General features: G+C 47.8%; 1 protein-coding gene across 3 annotated transcripts in view; it reads right to left on the bottom strand.

Annotated features, from left to right (window-relative positions):
• Nucleotides 1-235: 235 nt before the first annotated feature.
• STX2 (syntaxin 2) overlaps nt 236-12,889 on the bottom strand; it is a 31,950-nt gene continuing 19,296 nt past the window's right edge. Inside the window, exons 5-11 of one of the 3 annotated variants that reach the window (XM_074355858.1) lie at nt 12,444-12,517; nt 11,681-11,789; nt 9,999-10,072; nt 9,740-9,877; nt 7,594-7,704; nt 5,506-5,630; nt 236-2,412 (exon numbers count right to left, since the gene is read on the bottom strand). In XM_074355858.1, the coding sequence (XP_074211959.1) occupies nt 5,550-5,630; nt 7,594-7,704; nt 9,740-9,877; nt 9,999-10,072; nt 11,681-11,789; nt 12,444-12,517 (587 nt within the window). In that variant the 3' untranslated portion in view covers nt 236-2,412; nt 5,506-5,549. Of the gene's footprint in view, nt 5,631-7,593; nt 7,705-9,739; nt 9,878-9,998; nt 10,073-11,680; nt 11,790-12,443; nt 12,518-12,889 lie in introns of all 3 variants that reach the window. The other 2 variants (XM_074355857.1, XM_074355859.1) reach the window with 2 other exon arrangements.

The raw sequence follows: 12,889 nt of genomic DNA, 5'->3' as shown, positions 1-12,889 counted from the left end.
AGATTGACACAAGCAGGGAGAGCCGGTGAGTGGAGACACACAGCCCGCGTCCCTTGGGTTGGCGTTTGCTGTAAACTGGAAGAGCTCAGGTGGCCTCCTTAACCTGCCCTGCCGACACCTGAGACATGAACCACAGAAGCTTGTAGTAACAACAACAATAATCATCAAAAACGTATCAGAGACAACTCACATTTCCTGCTCACGTCGTGCTACTCTTCATAATAACGGCCACAGGTAGTTTTCTTAGCAGAACAATTTATTAATGGATATGCAACAAAATATCTCCCAAAAAATCTTTCCAGAAATAACAAGGCAGAAAGTAGATTTTTTTTTTTTTGGTTCTGAGAGCTTTTTAATGTAAACATGAAATATCTGAAGAAATGATAAAAAGTAACAAATAAACCTGTATAGACATTTTTAAAACTCTGATTTCAAATAGGCACTTGGGGCTTAGTCATACAAAACGTGTTACCTGATGAATGACTTAAACGTCTACATAGGAACCAAAACGCATTTCTGTAACTTCAACTGTAAAACACAAGTTCAGTAAGTACTACAAATCCAGGAAGAACGTCTTGAAAAAATACAGTTAAGAATTATGATGAAAGGTGAGGACTAAAAAGACTTACGTTGAGGGGAAAGCGGGGCCCACGGAGACGGGTCCCCACCAGCACAAAGCTCCTCTACATGTGGACATAATCACGAAGACAAGTAGGTGCACAGAAGTCACATTACATCAGCATGATCTCCAAACACTTAAATACCCTTCAAGACAAGCTGTACCTTCCATGTAAGCACGGATCACTGGGCATGCCCCCCGACGGGCCACTCAGAGATCCAGGGCCTGTGTCTGGCAGAGCCAGAAGACTCCCAGCGCCGTAACTCTGAGCGCACCGTGATGAGCAGCTAGGGAAGCTAATGCACGGGCACAGACTGCGATCACAGCGAGGCAGGCAGACGTATGTGTGACGTTCACACTTGCATTAAGTAAGGAAGACAGGTTCCAGACTGCTCCAGTCACACTTATTGTTTGGAATCAAGCACATCTATACTAGTTTTCAGACCGAACATTAGAAGACAGTCACGTGCCTACACTGTCACTTGCAGAAGTAACGAGTTAACTATATTTGAGTATCCTTCACGTATTCATTGAAAATTTCGACCAGATGCTGTCTTACAGATGTCCATTCACTAGTAGGAGTCCATACAGTTTACAAGTCTGAAAATAAAGCTTATTATTACACTAAAACAAAGAACAATACAAATGTTTAATTATCACAGATTCCTGTAAACTTTGGGATTCAGCAGAATAGCAGGCACTTAACAAGAACATTTACGTGATCTGTACAACAGTTTAAATTCAAAAGAATTACTTAATTGCCTGGGAATAATTTCCTTCAGTTTAAAATTTGGTTTTATCACTGTCTTAAATTCAGACTTCATTAGCATGAACAGGGAAACACAAACCTTGCATTTTATGGAATAAAAGAAGAGACCGTGTCTTCACAGTGCAATAACTAATCTATTACCTTGGGTAATGGGACGGGCAGGACTGGAGCTGAGGACAATAACTGAGGTTTTCCTGGAGGCTGTAGGTGCATTTAAACCTCATAAGTAGATTTTAACAGAAGGCACTCAAAAGGCTTTTGTGGGTACTTTGCAACCCATGGGTTCTATGCCGCTGGCAAACTTTGTAAACAACTGTGCAAAGATGGCTCTAGTATCCTGAAGCTTTCTATTTCTTTTTAAAGGCAGTAGTTAATATACAAAATTGGAGTAAATTAAGATGTTAATATATTAAACAATTTATAAACATTTAAAATTATAGATATCTTACAAAACAGTTCTGTGATAATAAAAATAATTTTTGCAAACATAAACAAACACGAATTAAACATAGTACAAAAATGTCTTTTAATCAGCATGTTAGCCAGGAGAGGGAAGAAGGTCTTAGACCTGAAATCTAACAGCTTCATAACATAAAATACTCCTAATTGAACTTCACATATATTTTTAACACTGAAGTATTAAAAAAATTGAAATTTTCAATAATTCCTTATTTTAAGGCCACTGAAACAAGGTTCACATTGTTAAATCTCTGTGGCGTGTTATTTCGAGTCCAGGGATGTTTGGGTTAACTCATCACACCCATTATGCTCACGGTGTGTTTCACCAGACAACACATTCCGTTGTGCTTTTCCTCGAACTCAGTAATGAAAGCTCAGCACCGAGCACTCCAGGGCAGCGCCTACGATTCACTCACGAAACGGGAAGGCGCTGCTGTGCTGCAGGTGTGGTCCGACTCCAGGGGAAACGGCTCTTGGAACATGGTTGCTATGACAGTGTCGTTGCTAGGACAATTCCAAGGATCACAAGCAAAATAACTACACAAATAATAATGAACACCATTTTCTGCAAGATAAAGAAAAACGTTAATTAACTCACAAGGTATCAAAGGCAGGTGATCACTAGTGATATTTCCTAACAAAATCCTCCTGGAATTAGAGATGCTTTAAAATACAAACCCGCCATCAAGGAAGAGCCCCCAGAGGTCGCAGAAAGGGGAGGGGCAGGGAAGGAAAGTTCCAGAGGCAAAGCACTAAGTTACAGACACATGGACATTAAGTTAAATGAGTGTGATAAGTTAAAATACATATCATTAAAATAACGACCACTTACTCCTGGAGGTAAAAGGCAACATCTACTCGGCACCACGCGGGTTCCTGATGAACACTCCCCACCGATCACAACAGAATCCCAACCTGTCAATTCTCAGATGCATTACACGTCTTTTTAAAACTTTAGCTGAATCTGTTTCTCACGTGCTGAAGAAATCTCACATGTACATACACTCTTTTACACTGAGGTACGATGCACGTGTGCAAGAATCAACAAGCCACTGACTCAGTCTTGGGCTGCATCCATGGCCCAGAGCAGGGCACCCCAGCGTTCCACTTTGCTTTTAATTAACAAGCATCCTTGCACAGTTGAAAAGCTAAACAACCTTAGGAAATCTAGTCTCTTCGAGGACACCTGTCTGCGAGAGAGGGGAAGGAATTCACACACACGAAAGGCACACCCCACTGTCCGACTCCGATCTCTCCCTGTGAGAAGCAGAGACAGATTGTTTTCGATCACGGCCAACAAATGTGTCCCGCATCCTCATCCAGGAAGTCACAGCCGTGACACGGGCCGGCCCTCCACCCACACCAGCCTGGTGAGAGCTCCGCTGATTCCTGCAGGACTCACGGAGGCCAGCGTGGCCGGGCCCCTCTGTAAACTCCCACGCCCGTTACTCAGCACCTAGGGATCGCTGCCTTCAGGATCCCTGTCACTCCCTCAAATCCAGTGCTGCTTGTCAAGATCACGTATGTTTCTTGGAGAGCGAGGGGTGCTAGCTGCCTCGATGCATCTCCCTGTGAACCTTGCTCAGCCTTTCCAGACACACTTTCCCCAGGGCCCATCCATCTCTCCTTCCCACCAGCATCCATCCTTTGGCTCCAGAACCTGCTCCGCGTACCCCAGTTAACCTCCCTCGACCCAGAACCACCTCAGAGAATGAGGCTGCTCTGACTCCCACCCCATCGAGGCGAAGGCTGATTGTTGGGGGCTCTGTGTGTGCACTTGCTCCCACGCCTGGCCCTCAGCGGTGCTGCTCTGAGCTCCATGGCAGCTGGGTTCCTGCGTCCTCAGAGCCACATTTCTAACAACCATTCTCGTGCACTCTCCTGCCAGCAGCTCCAGCCAAGAGCCTGGACTTCTTGGTGGACAGGGCACACCCTTGAGAGTCAATCCACCACCCACTACACCTAAATCCTCGGCCAGGTGCTCCTAGACAGAAAGCCAGGCATCCCAGCCTCCCTGCAGGGCTACAGGGACCAGGATGTCTGGGCCCAGCGGAAAGCTGTGCTGAACCACTTGCTGAATAAATTAGTTTTTCAAAAGTATAATCAGAGACATCAACCACTGCATTTGTATAAAAAAAAAAAAACTGCTGGTGTGCACTTAGGTGTGCTTCTTATTAGCAAGATTGTCTTGTGTTCATTTGTGCTGAAAGGCATGAAGGCAGACCGGCCGGCCCCCGGGGACACAGAGTAAGCAGCCCCCCCACCCCAAGAACGACACGGAGGGGAGCCTGCCTCTGTCCAATGGCAATGACCACAGCCTCCATCTCACTGGGGCCCATCAGAAACTAAGTTTATCTCCAGTGTAAGCACATCCAACTAACCATGTGAACTAGGAAAAGCTGAGAAAACACATGTTTTATAAAGAATTATTTAAAAAAATTTAAAACACCGTTATTATTCGTGAAGGAAAAAGCACATAACCATTTTTTCCACAGAGGTAACGGGAAAGCGTTAGGGAAGATACAAAAACATGCTGCCTGATACGAACAGGGCGGAGAGCGCTCAGCCTGCCCACTTCCACGCCCAGCGCGTGTGGCGCAGGTCTCTAGCGCGGCGTGTGGCTCCCACGACGGGGCAGGGGCAGCAAGGGCCGCGTCTGTTAAGTGCGCGTGCTAGTGCACGGGTGCTCGTGGCGAGGGACACCTCTTTTTTTTTTTTTCTTTTAAAGTGCCAAGTGTCTATCAAGCCAGCACTTGCTTTCATGACAAAATAATGAATCCATCAAGGACTACTTGTCACAATCTAGGTCCTCACAAGTTTAATCGCAATGATTATGCCAAACATTTTAGGATAAATAACTGGAATGCCCAAACCTAATATACAAGATGACATTCTAACTTCAAAGTACACAAAGGATGATTCCAAATGCGTAAGAAAACCAGAGGAAAAACAAAATCCACTGAAGTTTGGGGAAAGGGGTACTCACGGTGAACAAAAATAAAGATGCTCTAAATAAAGAATTGAGTATCTTTCGTATTCACAACTCTTTAATTAACAGGCATGCTCACTAAAAACAGTTTTCCCTTTAATACAGCAGCACTTAAAGCAAACGACAAGCTGCCAATGGAAACACGTTAGACAAGGTATTTTAATTTCATTCCGTGATTTCATAGCGCTCGCCCCATTCCCTCTAATTCCACAGTGACAATGGTGAGTAAACAAACAGATTTCACAAAGTGACTTTTGGGTGCTGCGCGTGTTCCAAAAGTCAACCTTTAAGAGATAAATCCAATACTAAGGGTTAGTTTTTTTAACTGGGAACGAATCCTCGCTGCTAGGATGGTCACACTTAGCGGAGCGCTCGCTGCAGGGAGGGCGAGCCTGCCCAGACCGCAGACACGAGGCTGAGGAGCAGCAGGGGCGGCTGCCGGCCGCACCGCCACGTCTCCGCAGCACAGGGGAGCCGAGGACGCTGGTTTAGAAGGAGCTGCGCCCAGCCTCCACTGTGCTCAGCACCTGACGGCCGGAGACCGGGGCTCGGAGGTCGGGCACACGCCCCGCTGGCAGGCTTGGATTACTTTTCAGTGTTTTTAAAGTGGGCAAGCTACTAGTTAATTGGGCGAGTGAATACAAGCAGATTAGTGGATTAGTTACTTACTGCCGCGCGGCAGAGAGGCACGCACACCCAGGGTCTCCACGTCATCATTTGCCAACTGATAAACCAATAATTAGAGCAATTACAGCCACCAGAACCAGCACCACAGCAGCAATTATCCACTTTTTCTGTCAAAGAAAGGCAAGCTGGTTATGTCACAGTCAAGTCCACACCCCACATTAAAAGGCATCACTCATTTAAAACAAGACAATCCATCGGAATTGGCTTTAGAGCCTAAGGCAAGGGACAGCTGACTATTTCTCAGCCCTGGAGAGAGCGCTTTTCCACTTGCCTCGGTCAGGCGGCCGGCAGAGCCTGCCTCGGAGCCCCTGGAGTGCTGGGCCACGACCTCTCGACAAGTTTCTGGTGGTTTCTGACATGGGCAACTGACTTCTCTTCACGCAGAGAGAAGCCAGCTCAGCAAACTAGGAAATCAGTTCTCTGCGGGATAAGCTAAGGCCGCCCCAGCTCCCGCCCTCCATGTAAGCCACGTCACTGCACTGGTGCCGCTGGCCTCCCAGGGGCTGACTCGGCTGCCCCAGGACCGCCACCAGGACGCTGGCCAGTAGCCCAGCAGCCCAGCAAGGACACACCTGAGAAGCAGAGGGAGTGTTAGCTGGTTGTGTGGTTTGGGGTGTCAGGCTGTGAACCGGGGAGACAGGGGTGAGTTTGGGTACGAGCATCATGTCCCTGACAGCGGCTGCCCGGGAGCGTGCACGCCCATCACCTGCTAAAGCGAGGCTCCCCCCGCCCCATTCCGGGTGGAAACATACGCCTCCACCGCCTCCGAGCTCTGTGAAAGCAACCGGCTTCTCACTGGAATCCTCGCTGGGCTGACGTGCTGCTTAGGTCATGGAGAAAAGGAAGGGGCTGCCCTTCCGAAATGCGTTTTAAGGGGAGTCCACTTCGTGCCTGGAACTGGCCTGAGCACTCATGCCCCGCAGCCCCTCACTAAATGCTTTTTAAGGGGGAGTCCACTTTGTGCCTGGAACAGGCCTGAGCGCTCATGCACCGCAGTGCCTCACTCTGCTTTAAAGCTCAGTATGTCTAAAGGCGTAACGCAGAATAGCGCAAGAAACTGTCTTACGGTTCAAGATGACTAGTCCATCAGATAGTCCCAAGAAAAAGCAGAGTGCGGTGCCGGGCAGGCTGACATAAACCCAGACACGCAGCCTCCTATCTGAGAATGGCTACGTACAGCTGTTATAGGTCAATCTCAAAATTTGACTTTTCGTCCTTCCTGAACATTCTGCAATGACCTCTTCATGGGTCCTTCCTGACATCACACTGGAACCTTCCGCCCAAGGCACTGAGCAATCGCCTCTAAGAAAGGCGTTGTCAGCCCAGTGGCCGCCGTGGGGAGGGGGAGGGGGAGGGTGACACGCTGAAAGTAGTGTTTGCTGCTTCACAGTCCTTCCCCGTAGGGGGGAGAGAGACCGAGAAGGGCTGGGCAAGGACATGCGATGCCATGCACAGCTCCCCGTCCCTCAGTCAGAACTGAGTTCTGCTGTCACTTTTTCCTGAGAAGAGCTTTCGCTCATACACCACACACGTTAAGATTCAGATGAAGATGTTAAAACGCGTGTACAAAGCTTAAACGGGGACGCTACGTAACACGTTAGCTCCACAGTCTCCAACAACCCTCTCTTCTTTCCTCCAAACCAAAGGATAAGCAAATAACCTAAATAAAAAGTACAGTGTTCAATTCACTGCATCGTATGTGTAGCCAACGATTCTGGGGGCAGAATTTCCAGTCCCATTAGTTCTGTACCTCCTGCCAAGTAATGACCCAAGAAGCAAACAGAGAACTTCAGGACTGAAACCCGTCCAGCTGAGAAAAGGGAGAGGAACTGACTGTGGTTACGAAGAGTTTTCATTACTTAGAACCAACAGGGTTCAGGCAGCATGACTTAGCTGACAAACTTCAAACATCTTAGCAAAATAAGGAAGTACTTCAGTTTTAAAACGAAACTTCAACGTAAGATGCTTTTGTTTCTGGGAATCCCTGGGAAGCAGGCCCACAGGCAAGTACTAGCACTCAGAACCAAGGGCAGAGAGAAACGCACTTCAGTGCTTGAAGACCGCACTCACCCTTCGCGCTTTGCTGTGATATTTAATAGCTTTCTTCGTTTCTTCTTTAGCATGTTCTACATAGTCCATGGCGTTCATAACGTTTTTTTCTATGTTGTTGATCATTTCACCCTGAAAGCAAAAAGTTTCGAACTTAGAGGACATTTTTAAATGACATAATTGTGCATCTTAAGACGGCCACACAGCAGTGCTGTTTCCACAGGGACATAAGGTGCATGTAATTGGGACCGAATTTTTCACATTTACAAAAAAAGATGAGACCATTACACATGTGCCAATACAAAGTAGTCAAAATCCAACCTGCATTATGGAAAGAACGAAAAGGGATGGGCAACCGTGCTGATGGCTGAAGGTGACCCACACAGACTCTGGGATGTGCTCCAGCACGGGACACTCTCTGCAGCCGGCACAGGAGTGAGAGGCGGCTGCGTCAGCGAGCTAACACCCGCTGTCATGCGCGCGCAGCAAGCGACAGAGAGAGCCAGCCTCCCTGACGGGGAGGAAGCTGCTGTGATTCCTTTACAGCATCAGCAAACTAAGAGGAGCGTATGGTTGCCACTCAGGTGACTAAAATGAATGAGCAGAAACGTAAGGTGAGATGAATCCAGGGAGACGCTAGAGGAGAAGACACACTGCCTGGCTTTCTGTCCACAGCAGCCTGCGGCAGTGGGGAGTGGCGCACAGTCAGCTTACTCATGCCCAAGCGTCAACCTGCTAGTAAGTTCTAACTACGCACACATTTTAAATAGGCTGTGTCACTAAAATGCAACACTAACAGACTTCTAAAAGGAAAAAATGAAGAAAAGCTAAGAACACAGCAATTTTTTTTCTACTGGAAATGAATACAATACATTTGACATAGAGCAATTCTAATGAAAAGTCCAAGGCACTCCAAAATCTTCAGTAATGACAAAAATAATTAGTTCTCGTTCTTACCGTCTAACTAGTTTCCTTTCTGAAAATGAGAAGCCGGTGGTGGCCAGACTCCCCACTCTCCCCTTCTGCACCCTGAGCGGCAGCAGGTCCACCCAAGCAGGAAGGAGGGAACCTGCCCGTCCCCGCCCCACGCTGCAAATGTCGTCACACACTTCTGTGACAAAGTCTCTCAGGTAAACAGTGTTCTTCAAAAGGTCAGTGATGATGTGGAGAATGAACCCGGTGCCTGGATGGGTCCCCAAGTCTCCTCACATCATAATCCAGGCAGACACAGAAAACAGGCCGGCAGACCTGAACCTTCTCAGAGAACCATCCCGGCCGGCAGGTCCTGCAGCCAGGCCTGGTGGGAGCAGGACCTCACAGCGCGGCCGGCTGCCCCAGCGAGCGACCCTGCGCGAGCCTCGCGGCCCTTGGAGAATCACGGAGGACCTTACTCAGGGCCACGAGAGGTGGCGCAGCAACCCGCCCGCCCAGCAGGGGCTGCCGGCGCGCGGCGCTGGTTCCCTCGGCCCCCACAGGGTCCCCCTGCCCATGCCGTGGACACCGCACAGCAAGCACGAGCTTGGTTTATGGCGTGGCTGCAGCCCCTTTGGGGCTTATTCTTGTAAACGTTTCTCCCTATTGTTACTCTCATATAGCTCCTTGTAGAAAACTTCAAAACACACACACTTTAAAGAAGAAAACGAGGATTCCCAGAACCCCCTGCTGCTACACTGCTTGGCGCGCTTCTTTCCATCTGTGAATGCTGCTCCACGTCGCGGAGTGCACGCCGTGCTCACTTCTACACACACGCGCGCGCATGTGGGTGTGCCACACACGTTCACATCTGCGCATACGTGCGTGTCTAGGGATACACACGTGTATACACACACACGCCGCGCGCGTGCGAGGCTTCACATCTCCCTCTGATGCCAACCTGAGATTCCAGCGCAGCACTGTGTGTTTCATTAGCGACCCTCCGTGAACAAAGCCTGAGCGGCCTACCCGCCGTGCTCTGGACATGCCCGAATTTAATTAACTAAACCAGTCCCTTGCTGTGCAAGGTTCAAGTTGTTTCCAGCATTTCAGTCTCACATGGCAATAACACTACAATCAGCCTTTGAATTATGAGACTGAACCCAAAACAATGGCCTTCCCAGGCCTGTGGGAACCAGACGCGCGCCCGTGCAAGCGCCTGCCCCGCCGCCAGGCGGTGACGGCGCGCGGCTACCTGCGTCTCCACAAGCACGGCCATGTCCACGAACACCTCATGCAGCTCCCGGATGCTGGTCTCCAGCCTCATGATGTCTTTGTGACGCGACTCAATTTCACTGAGAGCTTGTCTAGTGATTTGTGAATCTGATATGATCTTTGGAAAAAACAAGCAGAAGAGAAACACTAGTGACCTCACGACTGCTCTGGCAGCGAGAGGGAGAAAGCACATGTGCACGTACAAGCACGCGCGGTCACAAAGCCCCCCACATACTCACGTCTGACGTGAAAATGGAGGGGTTGCCACTTTCCAGCATCTCTTCGAGTTCATCATCGGTGGTGGTTTTTCCAGCTAAAATATTAACAAGTAAACCTCCGTTCAGAATGCAGCAATATTTGAAAATGACGTTGGCACCCGTAAGTTAGCAGCTACAATCTGAGTTGCTAACATTTTTAAACAATGTTTTCCTAAACTTTCAAATGTATTTTCTTAGGCAAGTATTAATGATGAAAGAAATTAACGTAAGACTCAGAAGCAGGAAGCACTGGAAACCGCTCATGAAAAACTTTAGGACTGGAACGAACAACAACGCTCAGTGTTAGCATGAACGAGAAGCAACTATAAAAAGGAAACTGACACACACACTCTGGGCAAATCAGTTTTCCTAAAAGGGTGACTCTGGCTGTGGGGAAGGGGACAGCTGAGCGCACGCGCTGAAGGGCGAGGGTGCAGACGCAGCATCAGAGCGACCGGCATGAACACTTCCGGTCTCACTCCTTGAGTTAAACGTGTGGATGCTCTCTATGAACAGGTTCACAGGTTTTCGGAACAACCCAACTGATGATTACTATTGTTCACACTCCGTGCCACAAAAGACAAAATTAAATGAGTAACTGTCATAATAATTAAAATAACACTTAATGTGAATGTTCCTAGCAGCATCATTCATAATCACCAAAAAGTGGAAACAACCCAAATGTTCATCCCCTGATGACTGAATAAACCTATCGTTAATGTGATCCATCCCCACGATGGACGTGATCCAACCATAAAGAGGCTGAAACACTGATAAACGCTACAATATGGTGGAGCCTTGAAAACACTGTGCTCAGTGGAGGAGGCCAGTTTATGTCGACATGCAAATAGGCAAATCTACAAATACGAGAGTAAACTGGCTGCTGCCTAGCGCTGGGGGAGGGAAGTGGAGTGACTGGTCACATGTCAGAGTTTCCTTTAGGGGTGATTAAAATGTTCTAAAATTGATTGTGCTAATATACTAAAACCACTGGGCTATACACTTGGAACATCATTCACATGGCATGTCAACTGTCTCTCAATAAAATTGTTACAGTGTCACTTAATGAGGTCCGTGCTCACCGCTCCTCCCCCTCCCCGAGTCCCTGGGGGGCAGAGCAGCCCAGCAGACCCGGTGCCCACACTGGGCCAGTGTTGCAGCTCGGAACCCTGCTCTTCCACGACGGGGAGTAAGCAAGCCCGCCTGACCTCTACCCAGCACGCGCACGGCCTCTGCCCAGGCTGAGCGTACACAGACATCCTGGGAAGGGAGTCCGGAGCAGGAGGGCACTGCCTGTCTGCTCACCAGACCTGCAGAACCATGAGAGACCCCCGGGAACGGTCTCCTGAGACGGGGCAGGAAGGGTAGGGGGACACGAAACTACTCCAGGAGATGATGGCTGAAAGTTTTCCAAATCTGATTAACCCTCTACAAGTCTGGTCAACAGAAAGTACTCTGAGGTCCACTCACCTAGAATTTCTGAAGGAGGTCAGTAAACAATAGGCTGGTTGATTCAATGAACAGGAAGCTCTGTAAGGGCTTTAGGTTTTACAGTACTGACAAAAACAGAGATGGAATCACTTTTTTGGAGTTACATACCTTCATGTCAGACCTTAAGGAAGAAAAATACGTTTTTAACAAAGACAGCATTTTCACTGACTCACTTATTTCCAGCTGCCTCTGTATCCGTCCTTTGCTTCGCTCCCGAAATAGAGTCTGAGCTTCATTATATTCTGTCATAACTTCCACAAACTTTCGAGACAGCACTGAATGCTGGCAACACAGGAAAAACTGGATCAATACATAATGGCCACTTCTGTTAAGTGATCAATGAAAATACCACATTGCAAAAATTCAAACTATTCAGCTACTTACTCCTTCAAGTGGAAAATAAGAGCAACTTACTCTGTAACGGAGTCTAAGCTGAGAACTCGACATGAACAAGTGTGCTTGATTTTCACAGTGACCCTGCTGCACTGTTACTGCCCCCGTGCGACAGGAGGGAAAGCCAGGATTTAGAGAAGCCAGTAGGTCCATGGCTTCAGGCTGACTGGATCAGATTTGGCACCCAAGCACACTGCCCCCAGAGCCCAAATGTACAACCACCATCTGTCAGGCAGAGTTAAGTGGACTGAGTCCCACTGTGCTGCCCCGCAAACCCCTGCAGGGCGAGGGTCTCAGCTCCAGCACTGCAAGGATTCGGGTGATTCTCTGGTCTTCAGAACAGAACTCTGTTGACGGGCTGAACAGATTTTTTTTTTTCCTTCGTAATATAGAGGTAATCTAAACACTATGCCTTTCTTACGCGGAAATGTTGTGAGGATTCGTGGGACAGTAAAGACGAAATTATTGTAAATCTGGAAGAAGAAAGTAAAGAGGCCTAATTCTTGGACATCACTCCAATCTAGACGAGGCTGACAGTCAAACCTGGGTTCTTCGTATCCGAAGATCCACCGAAGTCCGGTTCCCACTCTCATCCTGATCAAAACTCTGCTCAATAGCTAGAAACACAAGAAAGAGTTACCTTTTAAACTAAAAAAAAAAAAAAAAAAAGCTTTTCAAGCCCTATCTGAAATTTATCTTTTCAACTACTAAATGTATGAATTTTGGTAATCATTTATTGATAATATTACAAAATAAAGCCAGATGTTACAGCTTAATGTTTAAAAGAAAAAAAGCTGAACCTGATCCGGTTTGGAGAACTTAACTATCAATTGACAGGAACTGCAGAGGACGGTGGAACCTGTTAGGTGACATCAGAGGGGGGAAGTCAGCGAAACTGCAACATGGCAACTTTGGATGGACTAACGTCCTGGCTTCTCCAACCAAAAAAAAAGTGCTGGGGGCAAAGATGGAAGGAGAAACCAATCTAA

Source organism: Camelus bactrianus, chromosome 32 (genome assembly GCF_048773025.1).
Source record: "Camelus bactrianus isolate YW-2024 breed Bactrian camel chromosome 32, ASM4877302v1, whole genome shotgun sequence".
NCBI lineage: Eukaryota > Metazoa > Chordata > Mammalia > Artiodactyla > Camelidae > Camelus > Camelus bactrianus.
This window is presented reverse-complemented; position numbering and strand designations above follow the sequence as displayed.